Here is a 27206-nt window from a genome sequence, read left to right as displayed (position 1 = left end):
GCCTGTTCTTGGGGCAATTGACGCCCACCAACCAAGGCGCCCACGAGGCAATGATGATGTCGTGATGATGTCAGAGTTCACCTCGTGAGGTCATCGATGATGTCAGAGTTTCCCCTGTGAGGTCATCAGCAATGTCAGACGGTCTAGGCTGACTGTGATGGCAGACGTGACTTTGTGAGGTCATCGATGATGTCATACCTCCCCGGACGTTGTGACATCACCAACAATGTCATACCTCGAATGTGGGGGGATTATAACGGTGTTGTTATGCTATGATATGTATGGTCCTATTCCCCTTTCTGCAATCTGTAAGCTCTGTACGCTGCTTCTGCCTTGCTCCTATCTGCCTGATATTTCATTAAAGCTTGAAAGACATCTCTGTGGTTCTAATCGATCACTGCCCGTGAGCCCTTACCTAAGATCCAGCAAACTTCACACAAGGCAAGCACACAAACTTCCTTACAGGAAGTATTTCAGAGGCAGAGAGGCCTGCCAAAAGGACATTGCAGTAGTCGATGCGCGACAAGACCAGTGACTATACCAGAATTTGTGTAGCTTCTCTGGTGAGAAATGGGCATATCTTGCGAATATTGAAGAGGGAGAACCGGCAGGAGCATGCTGTTGCGGTAATGTAGGCAGAGAAGGTGAGTTGGTGGTCGAGGATCATTCCCAGGTTTTTAGCTGTTTGAGATGGAGTTACGGTGTGGTTGTCAATGGATATGGAGAGGTCAGTCAGGGGGGATTCTTTGCCAGGGAGGAAGATGATCTCGGTTTTTTCAGGGTTGAGTTTGAGGTGGTGATCCGCCATCCAGACACCAACGTCTTTCAGGCAGGTAGAGATCCGTGACCCGATTGAAGTGTCAGATGGGGGGAAGGAAAGGTAAAGCTGTGTATCGTCGGCATAGGAGTGATAGGAAAAACCGTGAGATGAAATGACGTGACCAAGTGAACCCATGTAGAGGAGGAACAGGAAAGGACCTAGAACAGAACCCTGAGGGACACCAGTGGAAAGGGTGCAAGGAATAGAAAGAGAACCTCTCCAAGAAACCCGGTAGGAGCGGTCAGAAAGATAGGAGGAGAACCAGGAGAATGCAGACCCAGTGACACCCAAGTCAGAAAGGGTGGAAAGAAGGATTTGGTGTTTAACAGTGTCGAAAGCAGCAGATAGGTCCAGGAGTATGAGAACAGAGGAGAGGGATGAAGCCATGGCGGAGTGAAGTGCCTCAGTGACAGCGAGAAGAGCAGTTTCGGTTGAGTGAGCGGGTTTGAAACCAGATTGGAGAGGGTCAGACAGATTGTGCTGGGAGCAGGGACGTGCAGAGAACATTAGATGGGCAGGGGCTCAAATTCATAAAAGGGCGCTACAGAAATTTACGGAAATTTGAGGCAATTTGAAGGCCAATTTAGGGGTATAACTCATTTTAAATATTCTGATTTTAACCAGATTTAGAGGAATATCTAATTTTAGGATGAGACTTGTCACGGAAAAATAACTCCACAAACTGAATAATATTAGTATATAAAAGTTGCATGCTGTTGCAATACTGTTGTGAAATCATTTAAGCATCAATATTTATTTGCTCCTTTTCTCTCTTTAGGTTGTTGTACACTACAACAGATAGTGTTCTGCTCCTCCTAAATGTCGCATATAGACTTAGATACACAACATTATTTCTCTTTCAGTAAATGTAGTTTAGCGCCACCTGGTGGCTGTGTTTATGTTAAGCTCAGGCTCTCAATAAAGTTTGTAAGTTTGAATCGGCCATTTTGTCAGACACCTCATGGCAAGAAGCATCTTTAGGTTAAGAAATTAACCCCTGTTCTCTGAGACATTTGTGAGGTATCTCACTATGGGAACACGCCCTCTGCGCTGTTTCCTAGAAGCATTTATTGCATTACGCCAGTCCTGACTGGCTGACGGACGTGACGTCTGCTCCCTAGGGGGAGGGACCTTCCCCTACTATAAGAGCCTGACGTCACATCCTTACCCTCAGTCTAAGCAAGCACAACCTCTTCCTCGCTCCAGGCAAGGAGGGCTGTCTGGTGAGATACCTCACAAATGTCTCAGAGAACAGGGGTTAATTTCTTAACCTAAAGTTCTCTTTCAACATTTGTTTCGGTATCTCACTATGGGATATAGAGACTCCCGTATTGTCAGACAAGCTTACCTCGAAGACCGAGAATAAAACCAGTTACGATAGTCAACAGGGACAGTTGGTGTCTCAACTCACGCTCAGCACTGTGTGAGACAGTGTAGGCGCAGTGACATCCAACCTATAAAATCTGGTGAAGGTGTGAGGCGTTGCCCAGCTGGCAGCCGCACATATCTCCTCCACAGAAATCCCTCGAAACAGAGCCCATGACGTGGCCATTCCACGCGTGGAATGAGCCCGCAGACCCTCAGGGGGAGGAATCCCCCTACTATCATACGCCATGGTAATAGCCCCCACGATCCAGTGTGACAAACGCTGCTTCGTGAGAGGCTTCCCCAAGTGTGACGTAGCCCACGACACAAACAGCTGTTCAGACTTCCTGAAGCCAGCTGTCCTGTCAATGTATATGCGTAATGCCCGCACCGGGCAAAGCGCATTAAGCCGCTCCTCCTCTCCCGAGGAAAAAGGAGGGGGATGAAAAGCATATAGCTCAATAGGGCGATATGGCACTGCCGGGTTGAAAACCTTAGGCACAAAAACAGGATTAGGTTTCATTACCACCTTATCCACCCCTGAAAACCGCATGCATGCCGGATTCACCGACAACGCATGTATGTCACTCACGCGTTTAGCCGAAGCCAAAGCGAGCAACAGAGTGGTCTTAAAGGAGAGTATTTTAAGCTCTACGTGATGTAAAGGCTCAAAAGGTGGGCGTGATAGCGCCTCAAGCACCATAGCCAAATCCCACGGGGCAGCCAAGTCCCTTGAAACCGGGCGCAGGCGTCGTGCCCCTTTCATAAACCGACAAATGAGAGGATGCTGACCCGCCGTTTTGTCCCCAAAGCCTATGTGACACGCCGATATAGCGGCTAAGTACACTTTGACAGTGGAGAAAGCCAAGCCTTTATCCAGCAGCCCCTGCAGAAACGTCAGGATCACCGGTACGGGGCTCTGAAAAGCCACCTCCCCGGCTTTTACGCACCACTCCTCGAACGCGCGCCATTTACCATCGTATGCGCAGCGCGTAGAGGAGGCTCTGGCGCTCTGAATAGTCTCAATGACACTTCGTGGAAGCCCGACAGTAGTCAGATTTTGCCTCTCACGGGCCAGGCCCATAGGGCCATGCGCTCCGGATGAGGATGGAAGATCTCCCCGCGAGCCTGCGTCAGGAGATCTCTGCGGAGAGGCAGAGGCCACGGCGTGCCGCACAGCAGCTGAATTATCTCCGCCAGCCAGGTTTTCCCCGGCCAGCGTGGAGCTATCAGGATCAGAGCATGGCCCCTCTCTCTCACTCTGGCAAGAGTAGGAGTGATCAGCTCTAATGGGGGAAACGCGTACAGGGGGACACGCGGCCACTCGTGTGCCAAGGCGTCCAGCCCCATCGGCGCAGCCCGACCGGTCAGGGAATAAAACAGTGGGCACTGAGCATCCTCTTCCGATGCGAACAGGTCTATCTCCGCCCGACCGTATTTCATCCATATTTGGGACATCACTTCGCTGTGAAGTTTCCAATCTTTGTAACGGGGGTTGCCTCGGGACAGCAAATCTGCCGCCCGGTTCAATATCCCCGGCACATGGGTGGCTCTCAGTGACAACAAGTGAGAGTCGCTCCACACAGTCAGTCTGTGTGCCAACATGTGAAGTCGGTAGGAGCGCAGCCCACCCTGTCTGTTGATATACGCCACCACCGTGGTGTTGTCTGTTCTGACCAGGACATGCCTCCCCTTCAGGAAGGGTAGGAAATGCCTTAGTGCCAGCGAGACCGCCTGGAGCTCCAGAAGGTTTATGTGAAACCCCCTCAGCTGTGAGCTCCATGTGCCATTCGCCAGTCTGCCCTCGAACACGGCTCCCCAGCCTGTCAGAGAGGCATCTGTCGTAACGACTTTTCTTGCCAGGATCGTCCCCATGGAGACGCCCGTTGTCAGGAAAGCTGTGCGTCTCCAAGGACGCAGGGCGAGCGCGCACGCCGATGAGACGGAGACCCTGTGGTGACCGTGGTGCGTCGGACTCAGGTTGAGTGACGTCACCCACCGCTGAACCGGCCTCATGTATAACCGGCCGAGTGGGATCACCACAAGCGCTGACGCCATCAGGCCCAGCAACCTGAGACACATCTTGAATTTGAGCAGCGCCCCTCTGCGAAAAAGTGTCAGACAAGCCCGAAAGGCTTCCTCCCTTTCCGCCGACAGACGTGCTCTGAAGACAACTGAATCTAGGTGCAGACCTATAAAAGTGATCTTTTGAGTGGGGGTCAAAACACTTTTCTCCCAGTTTATTGTGAAACCCAGGGCTCCCAGATGCAGCGTAAGCTGTCTGGTCTGCGCCTGGATATGCTGGGGTGAATCTGCCAGTATGAGCCAGTCGTCTATATACGTTGCCAAGCGAATGCCCCTCTCCCTCAGGGGGGCGATCGCTGCCTCGGTGCATTTCACAAATACCCTGGGACTCAGTGAGAGTCCGAACGGGAGCACCATGAACTCGTAGGTTATTCCTTTGAAGGCAAACCTGAGATACTTTCTGTGAGGCGGATAAATATGGATGTGAAAGTAGGCGTCTTTCAGGTCTATTGATGCAAACCAATCGCCCGGACGCACACTGCGTAATACGGCTGCGTTTGTCAGCATTCTGAATCTGTACCGTCTTAGGTATCCGTTCAGAGCCCGCAGATCCAGTATCGGTCGCAGACTTCCTCCTTTCTTGGGGACCAGAAAATACCTCGAGTAAAACCCGCTGTGGTTCTGTTCTGATGGTACCATCTGAATAGCCCCTTTCTTCTGCAGCGAGGTTATTTCCTCCTGCAAAACACGGGCTTTTTCCCCACGGGCCTGTGACTGCAGTATCCCGTTGAACCGCGGTGGTGTTGATGCGAATTGGAGCCTGTAACCCTTTGTTACAGTCTTTATGACCCAATCTGACGTCACACACGCCCGCCACTGCTGAGCCCGGTCCGCAAGCGGGCCCAAAGCCGGCCTCGTTGCTAAACCGGGCTGAGCAGGCACTGTGAGATGAGCCTTCGCGGCACCCGTACTCACTGTGTTTTGCTGGCTTGGTCGTTGCACCACAGGCAGAGCAATGGCTCCCCCATGCGGCGTAACGAGGACTTGCCCGCTCATGTTCCAGGCTTGCGCCACATTCATTATTTTTAATGTTTTTTCTTTTATTGTTTTCACAATATTGGGCTGCGCCCTCGGCTCGTGGCCTGGATGCGCGCCTGTAAACATCTTTAATGAACGTTTTACATTGGGAAGGGAGGGACACTGGTATGTGTTTGTGTAACATTTGAACTGTGTTACACTTTTGCGATACAGCTGTGGCTCCACCGAGCTCTCTGCTGGGCAAACCCTTCTCTTCTTCCCGTGGCTGTGAACTGTGAGCGCCGATGTGGCCTCTGCACGCCTCTTGGAGCCGGAACATGCTCTCTGGAACTGGTTTAGGAACAGAACATCCCTCGGGGGTAGCGAATCGGTCGTCTGACTGGACCCGTCGTCTTCCCCCGGCAACAGCGCACTAAGTACGCCTCTTCTTCCTCGCCCCCGTCGTGGCGGGAGGACCAGCCTGGTCTCCCTGCGTCACCACGGCGGCGAAGGTTTTCTTCACCCACGCGCCTCTCTGTTCTGGCGGCTTGCCGTGTCCCCGTCCGCCCGTCTGGGGTGGGCCGGTGGAGGGCTGCCGCTTGGAAGCACCGCGGTAGCCTGGTCGGGCGGCGGCCTGGGCGTACTGCCTGGGTGCAGCAGCGGGGTGGGGAGGGGGTGGCGCTCTCCTGGGCAGGCAGAGGTGTAGCGCTTCACCTTCCTTCTTTTTCTCCTCACAGCGTTTTTGCATGGAGGCAACGGCTGGACCGAACAGGCCCTTAGGGTCCACGGGGACGTCCAGGAGCTGGGTCTTCTCCCTCTGGGACAGGCTGGATAGGTTAAGCCATCTAGCTCTCTCCTGAGTGACCATCATCGCCATGGCACGTCCGGATGATTGAACTGCGCATCTATGCAGACGCAGGCAGAGATCCGTGACCACACACACCTCATCCCACACTTGTGTGGAGGGTGAATCTCGCATGTCGTCCTGCAATTCGGCCTGGTAGGCTATTAGCAGGGACGATGCATTCAAAGCCTTCACTGACGTGGCGACACACTTGTACGCTTTCTCCGTCAGTGATGATTGAAAACACTCTGCCTTGGAGGGCAGGCCTGGCCCCGCCGAGGCCATGGTGCTTTTCTGAGTGGGGTGGAGGTGGGACGCCAACACCGGTTCGACCGGCGGCAGGTGGGCGAAACCTTTCTCTTCCATCCCGGCCCAGTCTAACGATGACCCTCCCAGGACGGGGTTCTTACACGTTAGGGGATTATCCCATGACCGGGTAGCCTCCTCCAAGCACTCAGGGAAAATCGGCAGCAGCTGCTTTGCCGAGGGCTTGGTTGTGGGCAGTCTCCGCCCTTCGTAACGAGACCTTGCGGTTTCGGCGAGGGCTTCGGGCCACACTATGCCTAGCTTCGCAGCCGCTCTCTGGCAAACATCGTGCAGGTCCGTGCCGGCGGTCGGGTCTGGAGGGCCGACGCCGAAGAATCCCACAGCCATCGGCTTTGCAGCCGGTGCGATGTCAAACGGCGCGTAGCCGCTGTCCTCCTCATCGTCGGAGCCCAAGCTGACAGGCTCGTCTCCCGACTCAGAGGCTTCGCCCAAGACGTCGTCTTCCCCGGCCGCGAGGCCGTCGTCAAACTCGTCTCCGGGGCCGGTCAGAGGGATTAGCTCGTCGACCTGGTCGCCCCAGCTCGCCCCCGCGTGGATGTCTCCTCGGGGGCTCTCAGTTAGTTCCTGTGGTGGGGGAGTGGATACCCCCATCATAGGGTCCGTCGCTGGCATGCTGGCTTGGCGTGCCAGCCTGCGTCTGCGAGTTTTGTTCGAGAAGCGTGCACAGTGCTCGCAGGTAGTCGGGGATAGCATCGCGTCCTGGGCATGTTGCAGCCCGAGGCACGCTGAGCACACTTGGTGGGTGTCTGCTCCCGAAATTTTATTGCTGCAAATGCACGTCCTCGTCGCCGGAGGGTTGGCTTTACCCGTGGTGGGGATAATAGCCGGCTCCGACATCGCTCAGGCTAGTATGATGGCTAGCCGTAGCAGCTAACGTTTGGGTACGAACTAGCCGCTAGACTCAGAAAGTGGAACCGTACCGTGTCGGGATAGCGCTCGTTGACCGAGGTGTAAGCTCGCTCTGTAAGCAGTGATGCTAGTCCCTCATCCACCGTACTGTCCTTCCGAGGTATGCTTCAGGAGCGAGAAGAGGTTTTAGACTGAGGGTAAGGATGTGACGTCAGGCTCTTATAGTAGGGGAAGGTCCCTCCCCCTAGGGAGCAGACGTCACGTCCGTCAGCCAGTCAGGACTGGCGTAATGCAATAAATGCTTCTAGGAAACAGCGCAGAGGGCGTGTTCCCATAGTGAGATACCGAAACAAATGTTGAAAGAGAACTCCCATTCCTCTTCCATCTGCTTGTTTGTTCTTCAAGAAGCATAATCTGTAAGTTTATTTTATTATAATGTCAACATGCCTGTTAACATGTCAGATTGTGAGAATGATTACTGTAAGCTGTTAACTTGATGTTAGATGCTTGTAATGTCAACTTGTCAGTGTTAATGACAATTACTTTGGGGTATGTAGACCTACAGTAAATATATTTGCATATACTTGAGTTGTCTTGCTAGCTTTCATATTACATGTTAGCTTTGTCATGCTTACTACAGTTGCTATTTTCTTTGTATGGAAATATTATATTATTATATGGGACTTAATATGTCTCTCTTTGTATTGTTTTACAGTTTTACACCGCTTCCATTAAAACGCCTAAAGCCAGCTCCTGTCTTGGGTCCTTTATGGGAGAGTGTTTAGCTCGCTGCATAACTATGTACGCAAACGCATAGTGAGGGCAGATGAGATAGCAACACAGGCAGAAACATTGAACGATACTGAGTGAGGCTTGTAATATACCATGCATTTTAACCATAATTCTAAAAAGCAAGACAGAAGATTTAGATAAGGTGTATTAGAAAATTGTTTATTTTTTGCTGATTCAACAACACAACATCCCTTTCCAATAGTGTAAAGTAAAAAATATTTTCAAGAGCAACAATTCTGCATTTGTTCCCTATATTTTGGTTATTTATTTATTGGGTGGTTTATTTATTTATGTATTTATTCATTCATTCATTCATTCATTCATTCATTCATTCATTCATTCATTTAAGTCGAACAAGAGCCACAACAACTACCCAGGCCAGTAGCCATAAATGAGGCTCACTCAGTCATCACTGGCTAGTGGCTACGGAATACATATCGATATCAGACAAAGCCGAATTACAGTTACAGTTATTTAACTCCGTTTTTGCTACATAGACCACCATAAGATGTGATTTGCATCCCCTCCAGACCAGAGGCCTGCCCTCAGTGCCCTGGCACATAGACACAGACTTTAAAAGCATAAAAAAGCATCGAGGTGACTTCAATGTTTTGGGGGCTCTCTCCTAGCACATGCAGGCTGAGTTTGGTAATCAACATCCAGGTAGAGGTGATCTCGACATCTCGGTGCTGGCGGGGTGTAAAACGGTATTACAGGCTGCTGCATGCCTGTCTCAGACAGGCATGCAGCAGCCTCTGCACCGCCGAAATTTCAACATGAAACTGAAATGGGGGGGGGGGGGGGGGGGTGGCTCTCTGTATAATTCTTTGTTTTGACAAACATACATACCTGATTCACGTTGACTGACTGATATATCTGTCAGACTGTGTGCGCCTGTGCTGCTGTCGGTCTGCATGTTGTTGCTCTGGCTGAGTGGAGTGTGCACTGCTGGAGTGGGCGGGGACGGGCCACGTGCGTTTTTGGGCTGCTGCCTTCAGCTGCGGTTTAGAAAAACACTGCTCCATGCTAGGGATGCATCGATTATAAATTTTGATGTACGATTATAGTCTGAGAAAAAACCACGATTATCACGGTTTCACGATTATTGTTATGGACGTATAAAAATCACATGAGCATTCTTTAAATAGAGGTTTTATTGTATTTCCCCCACAATCTTAACAGTTGCTGCCTTCCGGAAGACTAATAATACAGTAACCAAAATTCGGGATGCAGGATATGGATTTTTTACAGCCGATAGTATAGGCTTACGCTAACCGATAAATATCCTGGCCAATAACCGATACGATAAACATACTATGTTACTTTTTTCACATTTTTGTATTTAAAAAAATAAGTTCTTAACCTGTATTTTATGCACACCTGGGATTAAAAAAAGAAGAAAGAAAGGGCAGATGTACTCAGCAAAGATGGATGATTTAATATCCCATGGCTCTGACCTAATCAAATCTAACTGACATCACTATTGTGAACATAAAACAAACAACATTTCTGATATATGATTGTTTTAGTAAAGTGTATCACTCAATAGTCAATACAAAAAATATTTTATTATTATTTTATAGAAGCGAAAGTCTATAGCTGCTTAGTCTGCAGAAAAAACACAAAAGGCATAGTAACTTAAGCTATTTTCACACATGAACTCCGGATCAGGTGAGGGTTGCCCCCCACTGAGCCTGCCCCGGATGATACGTGAAGTGTACCCTTTCACACATGAGGCATGTTGCTTTCACACATGAGTAGCACCTCCGCAGAGTTTGTAAAGTAGAGAGGGGGCGGGGGTGGGGGAATTTGGGCATGACCACAGGAGTTGTGAAAACGAAAAATACATAATGGGCGATAACTGCCTAACGTTCACGGCATATAATCGTTTGCGCATAACGTTAGTAACTAATTAATTAAACAACCCTACAACTCACGCCCAGATGCATCGATTTCCTCGAGTCACAAGCACTACAAACAAAACAGGTCTTTGCTATGTTCAGTCCTATGCCTAAAATGCATCCAACCTACTAGAATTATACAGAATACAGGAAGCTAGACGTTTTTACCTTCAAAATAAAATAAATGTTGTATTACTTAGTAACAAAAAATCTGAATGTCGACTCACTACGGGTTAAAATTGACTTTTCGAAGGGAGCAGATATTCTTCCAGTTTATCTCCGTTCTGTATCTTTCGAAACACACACAAAAAACATTACACGTGCATTTACTTTATTTATTGCGAAGGTTATACCCGGAAGTTTTCGTTTTATACTGCCTGACTTGACGCTACTTGGAATTTGCGGTTCTGCCATTTGCCATTGAATCTTCACAAACGCTGTGTAAACGTTAAATCAAAGACATGAACGTAACCAGATCCAGATACACTACCTAGCGATGTCCAATACTGGGAAGCGGGACGACCCTCGCGTCCAAAAATGCTTATTAAATGTGTGTGCTGTGCGAAGCTATGCAGACATGAAATCGGATCAGAGCCATGAGCCTTTCAATCCAGCAACATGGCACAGTCGCACACGGAGCAGGTTTGAGGCGCTTCATTCGAAAAACTTTGCATGATGTTTTTTTGCTCGCTCATTCACATCGACTATTTATATAATAATAATCTGTCACGCTGGCTTTCTGTCTGTCCTCATGCACTCACGAGCTGACTACTTCACGGAGCTCTGGAGGGGGGGGGGGGACAATCCGCCCCTGTGTGTAGGGCAGGGGCTACACTTCCCTCCGGCTAGGATGAGGCTCGCGGGAGCGCGCATGAGCCTCGAAAATCTGTTCACACATGACAGCCAATACGGATGGCCTCTAGATAACTCCTGAATTCCAGACATGTGTGAAAGCAGCTATAGACTCTTATTGGCATGTTACTGGCAGCTAAATGGGCCGTCTGAATTTTGCATTGGGGTCAGTTCTATTGAAGTGATGATGGGGCAGGCATGGAAAGCCTCACTATAAGCCATCATGTGTCGTTTCACTTTTTACTGGAAAATGCTCCCTCTAGATTAAAGAAAGGACACTCTGTGGTGTTGACTGGCGTTTGTTATGTAAATGTGCGCATTTGTTTTCGTTGTCTCAGTCAGATCATGACTGCCAAGCAGCTAGCTACGTTAGCTTCACGTTATTAGGCCTACATGTAACGTTAGCGGGTTGCTTTTGGAGTTGACACAAACCCTTGATGTTTCTTTTTGTGTAAAGCATGAGGTTCTCTATGGTTTACGCCAGCTCTGGGAGCATGAAGTGCTTTAAATGCGGGGATGTTTGGTCACAACGAGCTCGAGGACTGCTGCCTGTTGAACTATGTACGCTAGGCCATGGCCAGCTAGCTAACATTAGCCACAACAGCTAACGTTAACGTCATTGACTGTATGTTAACGGTAAACAAATCCGCTGCCTCCTCCCCACGTTTGGTTTAACGTAACACCAGCTCAGACTTTCCCCTAATCTCAGAAACCTTGCGGGACATGTTTTGCAACATTTATTTTGGTGCTGGCGTCCATGGCTAGGCTACCGACTGGCTACTACTGGGAGACATGGCAGCTGCCTGTGTTTGGTGCCTCCGCTAAATAGTCCGTGCGGAAACGAAGCGAGAGAGACAGGTTCTTCTCCTTCCAGCGCTGTCTGCGCCTCACGGGAGTTTTAAACTGACGAACTGTTGTGAAACAAAACACTCGGTGTAGTGGAGCCTCTGCGGTTATATAACCGTGACGTTTTAAATCGCGGTTAATAGTCAAACCGGTTAACCCCTGCATCCCTACTCCATGCAGAGGCCTATTAGAAATGGTGCATTCAAGGCCAAGAGAGCTCGGAAAAGGCATTTCTCTTTGAATGCTGCCTTCAGTGACGGCATGGAAAGGGCAATTTCCATACAAAGCACCATTAGAAATGCATTCATGGTCAGGAAAGGGCACTTTTTACAGACTGACAAAAAGGCAGGGGCTCCAGCCCCCTTTGATGTCTATGTGTGCACGTGCCTGGCTGGGAGAGATAGGTAGAAAGTTGACTGGAGACGGCACGTTCGATGGTTTTGGAGAGGAAAGAGAGGAGAGAGACAGGACGGTAGTTATGGATGGCAGTAGGGTCGAGGGATGGTTTTTTGAGTAATGGTTTTACAATGGCAGTCTTTAGGATGGTTGGGAATCGACCAGAGGAAAGAGAGGAGTTAATGAATGTGGTGAGGAATGGGGATAGGTCAGGGGAGATGGACTGTAGAAGGGCGGAAGGGATCGGGTCCAGGGGGCAGGAGGTGGCGCGGTTGGAAGTGATGAGTTGAAGTACTTCTTCAGGGGAGAGGGGGGAGAAGGTGGACAGACCGAGAGTAGGGGGTGGATAAACTGGATTGGAGATAGGAGAGATAAGTGGGGGGAAGGAGGAACTGATGTCATAAACCTTCTTGGTGAAGTGAGATAGAAAGTCATCGGCAGAAATGGCAGAGGGAGGGGAGGGGGGGAGGGTTAAGGAGGGAAGAGAAGGTGGAGAATACTTATACCACGCTGTCCCAATGGTGGTCTAGATTAGGGGTGCACCGATCGATCGGCACGCAATCTGTATCGGCCGATTTTGACCTCAAATATGTGATCTGCTGATTGCAGATATTACTTTATTGTCGCCGATTGCATAGCCGATCATACTGCACGTGAGAAACATGAGGCAGCCCATTTTCATGTCTTCAATGTCTATCGTTTAACTTTCGTATTGTGCTCTAACGTTTATATCATTGTGTTGCAAATCACACGCTTTGCTTTCGTCAGTGTACTCACCTCCACACACCACACCAGACTGTCAACACACCCCTTGCGTCTTTGAATCATACACATCAGCTGGTGATTAGAGCAGACTCAGCAGAGAGAAGTTACCTCCAGTCCTCCCGCCTACGGAGGCATTTGCATGCTGTTAAGTCCGTGTTTGATCCATATTTGCGTGTATCCTCCTAACGTTAATAGCTCCGGTTAGCTTTAGCCGTTTTAGCTTAATCGATAAAATAGTTTCCTTGGGTCGAAGTTATTTTTCTTGTGTAACAGGGAAATCCCGGAAAATTTAGTATTTTTGTTGAGTGAACTGAACTGCATTGAACTGGTAACATGGAAATCCCGAAGTGGAACAATTTTTGTTCTTTTATAAACTGAACTGAGGGAACTGGACTGAACTACTAGCCATTTAGTTCAACACAGTCTTGTGCTCCAATTATCTCACACACAAACAATCATGTTGGCGGTTTCCTTTAGCCTACACAGTATAAAATATTGATGTAGAAAAAAAAGAAAATGTGCTGCACTTTCAATTTGATGCATGAAATGTAGGTCTATATGTAAAATGGAAACTGTTCTATAATAGACTGCTATAGCTGCTTACAAAATAAATAAATAAATAAATATATATATATATATATATATCGGTGATCGGTAATCGGTGATCGGTCGATGATCGGTTGGGCAGATATTTCTCATAGGTGATCGGCAATCAGTGATCGTGGCAAAAAACGTGATCAGTGCACCCCTAGTCTAGATGCAAATGTCTGGGCTGCTCCATGCTGGACACTGGCCACTAATAATAGGATAGACCATAACATACTAGGTGCTGGTGGTCTCTGGACAGTGACCATTACCAGTAAAACTCTCTGTACTCTGTGACTCTCTAGGTGCTGGTGGCTGGTCTCCTCTGGACAGTGACCATTACCAGTAAAACTCTCTGTATTCTGTGACTCTCTAGGTGCTGCTGGCTGGTCTCCTATGGACAGTGACCATTACCAGTAAAACTGTCTGTACTCTGTGACTCTCTAGGTGCTGGTGGCTGGTCTCCTATGGACAGTGACCATTACCAGTGTAGCACCCGACCCATGTAGCTATTAAAGTTACTAAATGAATAACGGGGGTTGTAGTACTATGGGCGGGGCCCTGGGTACTTTTATCTGTGGCTGTCCGTGTGACCTGTATAACAAAACAAAGTTACCAGTGTAAAACCTCTTACACTAATAATGGTTTACAAATAAATTATGGTGCCTCCACTTAGCAGGAAAATATGATATATATCTCTCTTTTTGAACCTACTAAGAATTGTGTTTAACTCCTTTTCCCTCTAAATACACCTAATATGACACACACAGTATTTTATATATAAATACTGAATTTAGTTATAAAAATAAACATACAACACATACAAAATAAAATACACCGTATGCTGTATACAAATTAAATGTTTACCATATTTCTGTTAACCTTTTCTCAAAATGTCCTTTTTCCCAAAATAAAATAAAACTTAAATAAAACTTGTTGCAGGCCTGAGTCGACGCTTGTGAGCGGTGAGGCCTAAAACAAGTGGCCGCTTCACTTGCCAAGCAAGCTGAAAATAAAAGGTAGCACGTGCACTGTTAGTTCTTACTCACAGTCCTTGGGTGAAACAGGGCAAAAGATGGGGTAACCTGGCGATGTAAAGTGAGGGGGAACGATGAGTGAGCTTGACGCCGACCACCGATGGGACCCAGTCCTGATGTACTGTAGGATAGCCGAGCCTGGAGACGTCTTCTCTCTTCCAAAAGAGTCCAAGGAGAGCTTCCTGGTCCTCAGTCTAACATGTACATGACAGTTTTTCTTAGTCACTTAACTCATATTAACACATTCACTGCCAGATGTTTTTTTTTTACTGTAGTTAGCTTCTGCCAGAGGGTTTTTTTGAGGATTCTGGCTCATCTTTCAAGACCCGAGGATTCTTTTCTGCTAAGATTTTGTGAACACACAATATCTCAAAAGAACTAATAGAATGTGTGCTTTCTCTGTCTAAAAGAGTTAGTTTGTAGAGTTAGTAGTTATGTAAGCATTAGCAGTTGAATACAGCATGGTTTCAGTGTCAGAAAAATTATTCAGAGATAAACGGCTTTTTGTGAAATTCGATAGAACAGTCACTTTAACCATTCATTTTTGGCATCAGTAAGACGTCAGACATCTAAACAATAGTTTTGAACAGTAATTTCCTCCATAACAGCAGGAAACCCCCCTCTGCTTCCAACTCCTCCCTCCGTGTGTGTTCTCCTCCTGCCTCCCTGGCTCTCCAGCGGGCGTGTCACAACGAAGTTGCTGCTGCTGCTGTGCCTGTTTGCGCGGCCGCTGTTTGAGGAAGTCTGGGTGGACTCGCTCGTTTCGTGGAGTTTTGGTTGAGAGCTTTTGCGATTCTGGTCATATTTATGCTGCGTGTTTCAAAGTGTGCATCCAATCTATTCTTGGAACCCCCCACCGTTGCCACCGCTGTGCATCAGCGCGAAAGTGAAAGCGTTTTCGCCATCAATTTTACAGTATGAGAACGGCTTCCTCGCGCTTTTCCCTCCAGTTTTGGGTCGCCTCTTTCTACTGTGGAGAGACATGTCGCCACTCAGTGGGTCGGTAAAATAGATTATACACATTCAATACCTCCAATTCTGGTGTAGGAGACGTAAAAGGGTTAGATCAACGTCCCACCGTCAAAAAAAAAAAAACGATTTTTTTGACGACTCAACTCGTCGTTGGCAGTGAACCGCTGGATTGTGTTTGACGACTCAACTCGTCGTTGGCAGTGAACGTGTTAAAACTCATGTCGAGCTTCAAACCAGTGAAAAGCATTAACACACACTGCCAACGCACAGTAACATCAGCTGCTACTATAGTTAAGCGTGAGCTAATATCACTAGCATGCTAATTGCTAATAGCATTTAACTTTACACACCACATCATGATGAAGTGCCACAAACAATACACACAGAGGCTATTTACCTTCTGCAAGTTGCCATATATCCATGAACCTTCGGTAAACTCTGCATCCACCTCATTAACGGACATAAAACTCCAGCAACTTATACAATGTTCATACGTTCTGATTTCCTCTCGTCGTCTGACAAACCATGTGCGTCAGACCAAACAGGGTCTCCTCTACATCCCGCCCCTTCACCTCTCTGATTGGCTAAACACATTAGTAACAACCTTTTTTTTCAAAAAGGAATGATTGACAAGGTTAGGTTTTCTAGGCTAGGTTGAACGTCAACCACGCTGCTTCTTGTGCACACTGCACAGCAAACAAACATGAATCTTAAAGGACCATCACCAAAATAATGACAAAGATATATTCATCTGCTTATAGCATGCTTTTAAGTCAATATGAACTGTTTTAACAGGGTTGAACATACATTTATACATTTCAAGATTATTTATTCATCTTAATTATTTATTTACATATTTATTAGCCTAAAATGAAATGCTTTTTAGACTGGGTTACACCAGTAAAACTGTCTGTACTCTGTGACTCTCTAGGTGCTGGTGGCTGGTTTCCTCTGGACAGTGACCATTACCAGTAAAACTCTCTGTACTCTGTGACTCTCTAGGTGCTGGTGGCTGGTCTCCTCTGGACAGTGACCATTACCAGTAAAACTCTCTGTACTCTGTGACTCTCTAGGTGCTGGTGGCTGGTCTCCTCTGGACAGTGATCATTACCAGTAAACTCTCTGTACTCTGTGACTCTCTAGGTGCTGGTGGCTGGTTTCCTCTGGACAGTGACCATTACCAGTAAAACTCTCTGTACTCTGTGACTCTCTAGGTGCTGGTGGCTGGTTTCCTCTGGACAGTGACCATTACCAGTAAAACTCTCTGTACTCTGTCACTCTCTAGGTGCTGCTGGCTGGTCTCCTCTGGACAGTGATCATTACCAGTAAACTCTCTGTACTCTGTGACTCTCTAGGTGCTGGTGGCTGGTCTCCTCTGGACAGTGACCATTACCAGTAAACTCTCTGTACTCTGTGACTCTCTAGGTGCTGGTGGCTGGTCTCCTCTGGATAGTGACCATTACCAGTAAACTCTCTGTACTCTGTGACTCTCTAGGTGCTGGTGGCTGGTTTCCTCTGGACAGTGACCATTACCAGTAAACTCTCTGTACTCTGTGACTCTCTAGGTGCTGGTGGCTGGTCTCCTCTGGACAGTGATCATTACCAGTGGCTACAGGTGGACCTGGACTCCAGGAAGCAGGTGACGGCCATAGCAACGCAGGGCCGCTACAGCAGCTCTGATTGGACGACGCAGTACCGTCTCCTCTACAGCGACACAGGGAGGAACTGGAAACCCTATCACCAGGATGGCAACATATGGGTGAGTGGACAAGTGTGTGTGTTTTTGTGTTTTGTTGTATGTCTGTGTTTGAGAGTGTGTGTAATTCAGTTAGAGGACTACAAACAGTAAGACCATCAAAACTGAGCTAAACAGTTGGCTTGTTTTTTGTTTTGGCTGATATTTCACAGTCATCATATCATATCCAAAGGCGATGTGATGTGTTAAAAACAAATGGTTAGAGAGGAGCCTTTATTGTGGTAGGACAGGAACCCACACTGCTTTTACAAAATGTATGTTTTCTTAGCATTTTTATTTAACACGGAAAGTCTTACTTTTCACTCTCAGGGTGTATTCACACTTGTAGTTCGTTTGCTTTGTGATTCGGGGCTTAATTGGTACAATTGTTGCATTTGTGCCTTGGTTGTTTGTTTTCACACAGCCACAAATCAAACGGTCCAAATAGGACTGCCAAACCTCCTAGATTGACCAGGAGACTCCGGTAACCCAGAGATTGTTGATGATGATTATAAGAATGTGTGTGTTGGGTAGGCCTACATTGTGCCCCCAACCCTTCCCCCCAGAGTATTACGCATAATGAACACCTGTCCTGTCAGAGATAAAATATGAATAAATTATTTAATAATAGCCTACGGACATTTCGAAGAAGACATGCAATCAGTCTGATTGTCTGATTGAATCAGACAATCTCATCACAAAGAAGAAGGCTGGCTCTGATGACCACCACTTGTTTTCGTATTGGAGACCAGAGGTAAGTTGGTTGAGTTCTGATGCAATCATGCAAAAATCCCCAAAAGTTTATCCATGCAAACATGAGTCGCCAAAACAAGATCTGAAGAATGAAGATGCTGTTTTTAACCATTACGCACAGTGCAGCTGACTACGGCAGCTGTTTTATCAGAAAATGCGCACTGTTTCCTGCAGCCTTTCTTGGCGATCTCGCCCCGCTTGTTCTGTCCCACATCCGAGTGAGATTGCTGTGTTCACACCCCCCTTGAAACTAACCGCACCAAGGGGGAAAACGTTTCCTGCTTTGGAACAACTGCACCAAACGAGACAGGTGTGAATACAACCTCAGTCAACCCAGAGCTGAGCGCCTTGTGTACACGGAAAACTCTGTGTCGGTCCTGTCCCGTCAGTGCATATAAATACTCATCTATTTAGCTCGTCAGTTTTTCTATAGAGCATTCCTGCCACAGACCTTATTCAACCACTCATGGCTTCATCATAGACTCCTAGTTGGAAAATACAATGTTAAAACCAAATGTGGTAATGAGGCATTACAGCAGTCTATTATTTGGCGTTGTATAAAAGTGATCTCTCTGCAGCTACAGCCACCTGTATCGCAGGCGCCTCCCATTCCAAACCAGCCCTTGCCTCCTTCACCATGCTGTTAGCAAGCACCTGAGTGGGACGTCTGACAATGCCCGCTCGTTAGCTAATGGCTTAATGAGCCACACCTTTCACTGGTGCTATAGAGAGGTCCAGGGATGACGTATTTTTGTAGGCTGAATGCGGAAGTCCCGAACTTCCTGGTTCTTCACTGTTTCTGTCTATGGGATTTTTGAATGGGTTTTTGGCGTGATGCTTCAAATAATGTCTGTGGGCAATGCAAGTTTAATCAAACGCGAACCAAGGTTCAGCGGGATAATCTTCACACATGAGGACCACTTTCATGAGTTTTGTAGCGTAAATGCAAGCCCGAGAAGTAAAATGCTCGAGCTAAGCTAATCCAGAACTACACACTGTCGCATAGGCTTCACGTCACGTCAGCAGTCAACCTGGACTGTTGTTGATGTGTGCACTGATTACCTCGGGCTGAACGGGGCTGAACCAGGTGAGGGAAAGAGAATTTCCGTGTTCGTCGTTTGAAGTGGTGACGTTATTGACGTATATATCCCCATCGACTCAAAAGTGTAGTCTCATTTAGCCGTTTTCTAGCTAGCCGCCCGTTTAACGGCATGTAAAAGCTTCAAAACTCATAAAAGTGGTATTCATGTGTGAAGATGATGTTACTAAACACTGGTTCGCGTTTGATTAAGCCAGCGTTGCCCAGCGAGATTATTAGAAGCATCGCGCCAAAAACCCATTCAAAACTCCCATAGGCGAAAACTGTGAAGAACCAGGGCTGTTAGCATCGATGATTTCCGGACTCGTTACTGAACCTCTCTATATAGCAGAGGGCTACAGGTGAAAACAAAACAGGCTTTCATTGAGGAGAGGAGCAGCAGAATCGCCATGACTCTAAAATTACATGAATAACATTTTTACCATGTTAGTCAGCAGAAATCTAAAACCCACAAGTAAGGGGGGAGGAGAGGGGTGAGGTACGTTTGAATATTAAACCCCATTTTCAGCAGCAGATAGCTATATCATCATTCTCTCTTATGGGGCTGTTAGCCGCGGTGACAAAATATGGATCTTTTACAGCTGAAAGTAAATTAAGCTGTTGTTTCTGTGCGCTGCATCATCATTGTTATGATTATTATTTATTCAGGAGTGTTTTGCCTGTGCCATTACCCCTGATTCATTGCCTCTAATATTTCTGCAAATATTCTCAGAACACATTAATCTCTCAGGTGCTTTTACTGTATAGGTAACTTTTGTTTGCTTTTTTGCCTGGATGTATGACATATATTGCTTTTTAATTTATCGCCAGTGTAATTCAAAATATTTCTCATGTAAACAAATATAGAGCCACTAATTTTAAGCAGAGCATTATGCCATCAATAACCCCCAGTGCAGTAACAAGCAAGATCTGCAGGGCCGTTTGTCTCTGTTGTCTAAATAACTAACTCAGAAATATTGCACAGCTAAGATGGTGATGGTGATCTCTTCATAGAGTACCACAGGGAAGACGTATTTTTGTATACCGGTACTTACCCTCTTAGGAAGAAAAGGCGATTTTTGTATGAGAATTTCAGTTAAAGGTTTATTTCAGTTATTTCCACTTTGTCTAAGAAGCTTAAATTTACGCTCAGTTTCTTGTATAGGCTTAAAGCCTGTTTCTCCTTGTCTGCCCGTAAACGCCTGGTGGAAAGCCTTTTTATGTCTCAGCTAGACTATGGTGATATTGTTTTATTGTCTTTCTAGCCCTACTTCCTTGTCTAAACTGGACCCCCTCTACCATGCCGCTCTGAGATATATCACAAACTCAGGTTACAGGACTCATCATTGCACCTTGTACGACCTGGTTGGATGGTCCTCCCTTGCCCTGCGCAGAATGCGACATTGGTACATGTTCATATACAAGGCCATCCTGGGCAGACTACCCTCATACATCTGCTCTACGTTTGTAGCGATAAACAACTCCCATAACTTAAGATCAAATAGCTGGTTGAAATTCAAAGTGCCAATTATGCGAACAGAATCTGGAAAAAAGAGTCTCTCCTACTTTGGTCCCTGGTCGTGGAACGACCTGCAGTCCTGTTTAAAACTGGTCTCTTCCATTCCTCTGTCCAGTTTTAAACATGCTCTATCTGAAGTTCTTACTGCAAGCTGCTCCCGCAGTAATGTCTAGTTTTACTTTGCCCTTTTTGACCTGTAAATTTTGTTTTTAGGCCATATGTTTTTACGTTCTTGATCCTGTGTTATTTATTACCCTTGGATGTGGTATTTTATGATGTACTTGGTTGTCCTTGCTTTTTTGAAATGTTTCAGCTCTATAGCCCTGTTTTTATGTTTCCTTTATATGTACTGTAATTTATGTTGATTGTAACCTGGCTTGTAATTGCTGCCTTCTTGGCCAGATCACATTCGCAAAAGAGATCTTGTATCTCAAATGTCTTATCTGGTTAAATAAAGGTTAAAGAAAAAAAAGAAGAAAAAAAAGGCATGAAATAAGATCTGTGGTTAACAAAAGTTTATGAAACAGCAAAGTTTGTGTTCAGCAAGATATTGTTCACAAATGAGGACCACTTTTATGATATCCCATAAGCATAAATGCGTTCAAAATGCTTCAAAACTGATATTGTGCATTAGGGGTGGGACAAAATATCGATACTCACGGTATCGCAATATTTCCACTTGCGATACGTTATCGATACACTGGCACCAAGTATCGATATGTTTATTATTATTATTATTATTTTTTTAAATAAACAGGCTAAAATATTATGCTGTGTGTGGTAGTTGAAACATAGTTTCAAGTTGACGTTTATTTATGTTTGTAGTTGAAACAAAAACATAAATACTGTAGGCTACATGAATGGAAATGTTTGATCATTAATATCTACTTTTAGAAATGATATAGGTAGGTAGGTTATATAGGTTTTCTTGTTTTAATAATAATAAAAAGACTTATGGCCCAATTCCACCGCAGGTAGTAGCGCGGTCCTGCTCCGCTCGACTCGATAAATGGTCTCATCCCATCGGTAAAAACCAGCCCAGCCCGGTTTGATTTGGGGCTGAGTCGTGCTACTTTTCGTCCCTGCCTCGTCGGGGTTCTATTCTGCGAACCCGGGTTCATACGGTGACGTGAAAACATTGTAGACGACTGATTGGTCAGGCAGAATCGTGTTTACTCTGTCTACTGACTGTCATATGCAATGCTGGCGGCTGCATACCAGTTTAGTGGGCTTCTCTTCTGTTATGTATATTTCCATCAGTCTTTGTATTGCTGCCTTCGCCTCCGGTGAAATAAAATTGTGGCGGGTGTTCAATTGTCTGAGAAAAAAGTCCGCTGCTCGCTCAGGGAGCTCTGTAGCTGAGTGGAGGCTGCAGCGCTCCGCTAGGCCGCAGCGGGTGTTTGGTGAAGCCGCGGTCTTGCCTAGAGGCCGCGGGGTAGAGGCTTCACTCTGTTGCGCCTCTCCCGTCCCCGCACAGCGCAGCGCATGCCTGTGAGTGATATCCATTCTCCTGGTCGATTGTCACATTCGCCCATGTACACTGTAGGTCATTTAGAGGCACCAGTATTTCATAAACAGTTTAAAAGTTCTGTGGATGGATTTAATTGTAATGTTATGTTATAGCCTACTTCGGCTATAAGCGAAGGACAGATATGCAGATATCGCTATGACGGGCGGGGGTGGGCGGGGGCAGATGAACGGCGGTCGAAACAGAACGTCCATCGAGTTGAAACAAGTAGAGGCGAGTGGTGACGGGCTGTGCAGGGCTGTAAAATGTGGTGGGAAAGAGCCATTAATGTGTAACTTTTCCTCCGTGGTATCGAAAATGGTATGAGTGAGTGAGTGAACTCTGAGAGAGTTCATGTCAATTCTGCTAATAAATACATAATACCTGCTTCTTGCCTTTTAGGGGTATTTTTTTCTCTTCAGTTACACAGATATCGTGATGTATCGTAGGTTAAATTTCTTCCAATATATCGATTATCGCAGAATCGCTGTATCGTGATAATATCGTTATCGAGGGCCAAGTATCGTGACCGTATCGTGAGTTACTCCACGATTCCCACCCCTATTGTGGATCCCTAGATGCAAGGGAAATGCACAAATACAGACATATGCGTGAATGTGCACACACACACACGCGCGCACACACACAAACACACACACACACACATACACATACACACACCTCTACCACTACCCCCTCAACTGCTAGACTTTACATTGATGGAATGTGCCGAGTCTTGCCGACAGAAAAAAGCATCTCTCTCATGCTGCCTGCATGCACCAGCGCCAGGCGGCAGGCACATTAGACTGCGTCAAGTCAGCCAGAATGTAAGTAGGTCATCTGCTTTAGCTCTTTCAAAATACAACCCTCGTTGTAACGTTAACAACTAATTTTAATTTTGAGTAATGCTTTACAGCAATCTTAACATCAAAACGAGTATTTTGATACAATGTTTGCTGCTTCGTTTGTTGAAACACCTTTTTCTCCTCCAACGTGCATCAGTGAGGCTATTTAGTTGTTTAAATTACATTAATTTGAAATTTTTACCTGGAAGTTTCCATTTTGTTTTGGCTGGCCTGACACTGCCTGGGCAGCCGTGTGAGAGGAGAAGGGAGGGGGAAGAGACAGCCTGCAGCCATGGAGAAACGTGGGTTGAGAGTGCGATATAAAAGTTTAAAAGGCAATGCTGCTGCTGCTACCTCCTGCTGCTTTCCTGGGTAACAAAAACACGTGTACTAGTGGGACTTTTGATGTATACAATATGTGTATTATAACTGTGTGTGTGTGTGTGTGTGTGTGTGTGTGTGTGTGTGTGTGTGAGAGAGAGAGAGGGAAACATGAAGTGCCTCACCATCCATGTACCTCTAAACCAGTGGTTCTCAAATGGGGGTCCGTGGCACTTTGCCAGGGGGTCCGCGAAAAGTTTTCAGGAAAATAAAAACTTTTTTGTTGTTGCAAAAGCTTCATAGTTCAAATTAAAATATTGTATGCTTTAAATCTAAAATGGTTTATGGATTACATTCTAATCTAACAAACCTTTCAATTTAAAAGTCAAGCACGTTACCGTGGAAACAATTAAGCTTAGCCCAAAATCACAAATCAGAATGAGGGGGTCCCCGGTATATTTTTATATCTTGTAAGGGGTCCTTGGCTGAAAAACATTTGAGAACCTCTGCTCTAATCAATACCACTGATAGCTAGGACATGATCACCTCTCTCTCTCTCTCTCTCTCTCTCTCTCTCTCTCTCTCTCTCTCTCTCTCTCACACACACCCTCTCTCTCTCTTTTTTTTTCTCTCTCTTTCTCTCACCTGCTTTCAGGCCCTGTTTTATCCCATTCAATCACTTTCAGCTCAATCCCATTCACCACTGGATGAGATTCACAGCGCTCTCCAGGGAGCAGCCTGCCTGTCCCACACACACACACACACACACACACACACACACACACACACACACAGAGCTGCCTGCCTGTCCTGCACGTTTATGCACCAAGGTTCTAATCAGGAACCTTTTGGAACCAATCAGCCTCTGTTGTTACTCTCTCACTCTGATGACTTAACTCCTTCACTGCCAGGCAGAAGGGGGCAACACTCAGTCAACATGAGGCTATGGATGTCCTGATGTTAGGTGCAGCTGTTTGTGTGATTCAGAGGGGAGGAGAATAGATACAGGCCTGGTGACTGCACTATTGGATTTCTGAAAAATCATCTTTTTAATGCCTCGCTGATGTACTACTGATGAGTCACACTGACATTGATGAAGTACTGCCATGACTTAAGTCCCCAACTCCCAAAACAGAGGACGACGCCTATGAGGCCATCAATACTATTATTTTCATGCCAGAATTAATTGATTATACAACAGACATGCTGAAAGAGGAATACTGTCGCTAAGGCTTATGATAGATGATGACGGGCTATAGTTGAACCAACTGCAATGGATTTCTGAGTAGATAATTTTGTTTTTTAGTTCTTATTTATCTATCACATAGATAGCAGTTGCTTAACAAAATGAAGATCGCACACCTACTCTTTCAAGATAGCTTGCAAAGAAATTGAATATATAAATAAGTTATGAGCAATTTGAAGGCCCCACTCATAAAATATTGACTGTTGAGAGAGTGTAATCATGTGCATTTTTGAAATATTGCATAATGAATATTAGGTAACAATTTTAATCAAAAATGCTTGCATAATGCTATCATCTACAGTAGATGTAATTTGTCAGTTAAAGTCTCAGAGTTGCATTCAGCGGTTACAGCCTCATCCTTCCTGAACTTTAATGCATGTCTCAGCAGGGGCATTAAAAACTAAATGGTGGGTATTCTGTGAAACCGAGGGAAATAAAGATGTATCTCATTAAAACCCCATTAACTTAACAAACATTTGTGCTCATTTCCCTCCCACACACTAGTTACCATAACTATTCAGATGTTGCCAGGAGGCCCTCTCCCACAGTCGGGAGATTGGCATCTTACTCATTTCATTATTAATTTTGTTATTCATGTGAATGCGAAGCTTGAAGCCCCAAGTATTCTGGCTCAGTTGAATATAATGTATGTGTCCAATATACTAGCATAGCCGGCGCAGCAAATCTTTAGTAGATCCATGATGAGACAGGGACACATTAATAACACTTAGATGCTGGCCCAATGAAAAATAGCCCTCTATATATTTTTGCTCTCACAGCTTTTCTCAAACATGGCGTGAGTTCTCGCCCCCGAAATTGCCCGCAAAGATCCGTTTCTCTCCCACAAAGTGTTGTGAAGTGGCCTTAAAATGGCCTCTTTCATCCAGTCTCAGGGTGCTTTCTCACTGGGAACGATTGCTTTTCGTTCCGTACCGCTCCGCACCCGGGAACGATTGGCCCCCCCTCCCGTCTCCCCCACTGGTCAGCTTTCACATTACAACATTTCTTCCGCGCTCGGAAACGGAACAGAGTGCACTTGTCTTACGTCATCAACTATGCCTGGAGTTTATCGTCGCCCGTGTGTTGTCTATGTCGTTCGGAACGGTTGGCTTTCACATTCGCAAGTGTTCCGTGCCCGGGCACGCCAAACCGCTCCCCAGACCACCTTTTCAAGTAGATCCTGTCATGGTTCCCTGTTGCGCACCCGGGCACGGAACGGAACGGAATGCAATGTTCACAAGCGTCAAATGTTCCGAAACTGGGGTCAATTTGGGGACTAGTGTGCTCGGGAACGGTACCGGAGCGCCAGTGAGAAAGCACGTTCATTTACCTCTATTTTCCTTTCCTTTCCTTTCCCCCCGCCTCTAGCACCTCTGATATGAGCAGAGTAGACAGCTCAGGCTTTGATGGCAGGCAAGCTGTGCATGTGTGTGTGTGTGTATGCGTGTGTAACCCACATTGTGTAATCCCTCCATAGCTGGGAATCGAACCAGGAACCTCCGTCATGGGAGACGGTGCTCGAGCAAAGGGACTAAGGTCGCTTTCACATATAAGCTGTTTGGTCCGCTTTAAACGAACCATTTCCTTGGATAGTCCGCTTGGTTTGGGGTGGTGTGAAAGCTCAAACGAACTCTGGTGTGGAACAAACAAGTGAACTCTGGTCCGCTTGAAAACCTAGGTCTCGTTTCGCTTCCAAGTGAACCCTGGCGCGGTTCGTTTGTTGTGTGAAAGCAAACCGGACCAAACACGAGCAAATATAGGAAACGACAATGCATCATTAGTAGTAGTCAGTAGAAGGCGGTAGAAGGAAGCAAAACAAACAACGCGGCGTGCACACGTGTACAGTACTGCCACACGTCGTCATTTGTGTAAACAACAACACATCGTTGTCTCTCAACAGGGCTCACCATCTCCTTCGGTACTGCCTCGCTCGTCTCATCTGCAGAATGAAATGTTCAGCAGCTCGCTGCCTGATCTGCTGCTCAAATTGGGCGCATTCTTGTAAAATATTTATTTGATAGTAACACCAAAGTAAAACCAGAAATCCCAAGATCGTGTAAAGGTGGTGTTACTCCATGGTTTGTGTTTCACGGATTCACTTGTGTTGTTCAGTCAGCCCTCAGCAGGCAAGGAGGCAGAAGAGGAGAGATTTCCCTTCTGTATTCTGTCCAGACGAATCACATTGTTCAGAAAGTTTGGTGCGCTTGACGAATTGCGGACCGCAAGTGAAGCGGACCAAATTAAAAAAATGTAACAATGTTGCAACTTGGAGTGCACTGTAGGGGTGTGTGGTAGGGATGGGCATTTCTAGCAAAAACACTATTCGAAATTCGCTGGCCAAATTCGAATTTAATTCGAAATTCGAAAATAAAATAAAAAATGTAATTTTTTTTTTTTTTTTTTTTTTTTTTTTTTTTTTTTGTGAGTGAAATGTTGCATTGTCTCCCCTGATTCTAAGTCTACGGCTTTATTAATTAATATAAAAAGCTTCTGCTGTGGATTTTTAGCTCAAACAAGCATTGCACCACTGAAGTAAAGAACATGTTACATGACATTGACATTTTCGAAAATAAAAAACAGTTTTGACAATCATGAGTGGTTCATTAAATATTTAGTAGGCTCAGGTCTGAGTGCCAAAGGGGTGCCAAAGTCACCCCCTCTCCCTCTTCATGGGATTTCATCCGCCATTCATTTTTCCATAAACCTTGCTTAAAATGCTTATAAAAATTGTTTTACTTGCTCAAACCAAGCGATTTGACTATACTTAGAATCAGGGGAGACAATGCAACATTTCACTCAAATTTTTTTT

The 27206-nt window shown here is 46.1% G+C and overlaps 1 protein-coding gene across 1 annotated transcript in view; it reads left to right on the top strand.

Annotated features, from left to right (window-relative positions):
• LOC310772489 (contactin-associated protein-like 2) overlaps positions 1–27206 on the top strand; it is a gene marked incomplete at both ends in the record, with an annotated part of 736946 nt that overhangs the window by 339141 nt on the left and 370599 nt on the right. The window contains one exon of the mRNA XM_083632310.1: positions 16959–17152. Coding sequence (XP_083488436.1) covers positions 16959–17152 — 194 coding nt within the window. The remainder of the gene's footprint in view (positions 1–16958; positions 17153–27206) is intronic.

Source organism: Poromitra crassiceps (assembly GCF_964638095.1).
Source record: "Poromitra crassiceps genome assembly, chromosome: 2".
In the NCBI taxonomy this organism is placed as follows: domain Eukaryota; kingdom Metazoa; phylum Chordata; class Actinopteri; order Beryciformes; family Melamphaidae; genus Poromitra; species Poromitra crassiceps.
This window is presented reverse-complemented; position numbering and strand designations above follow the sequence as displayed.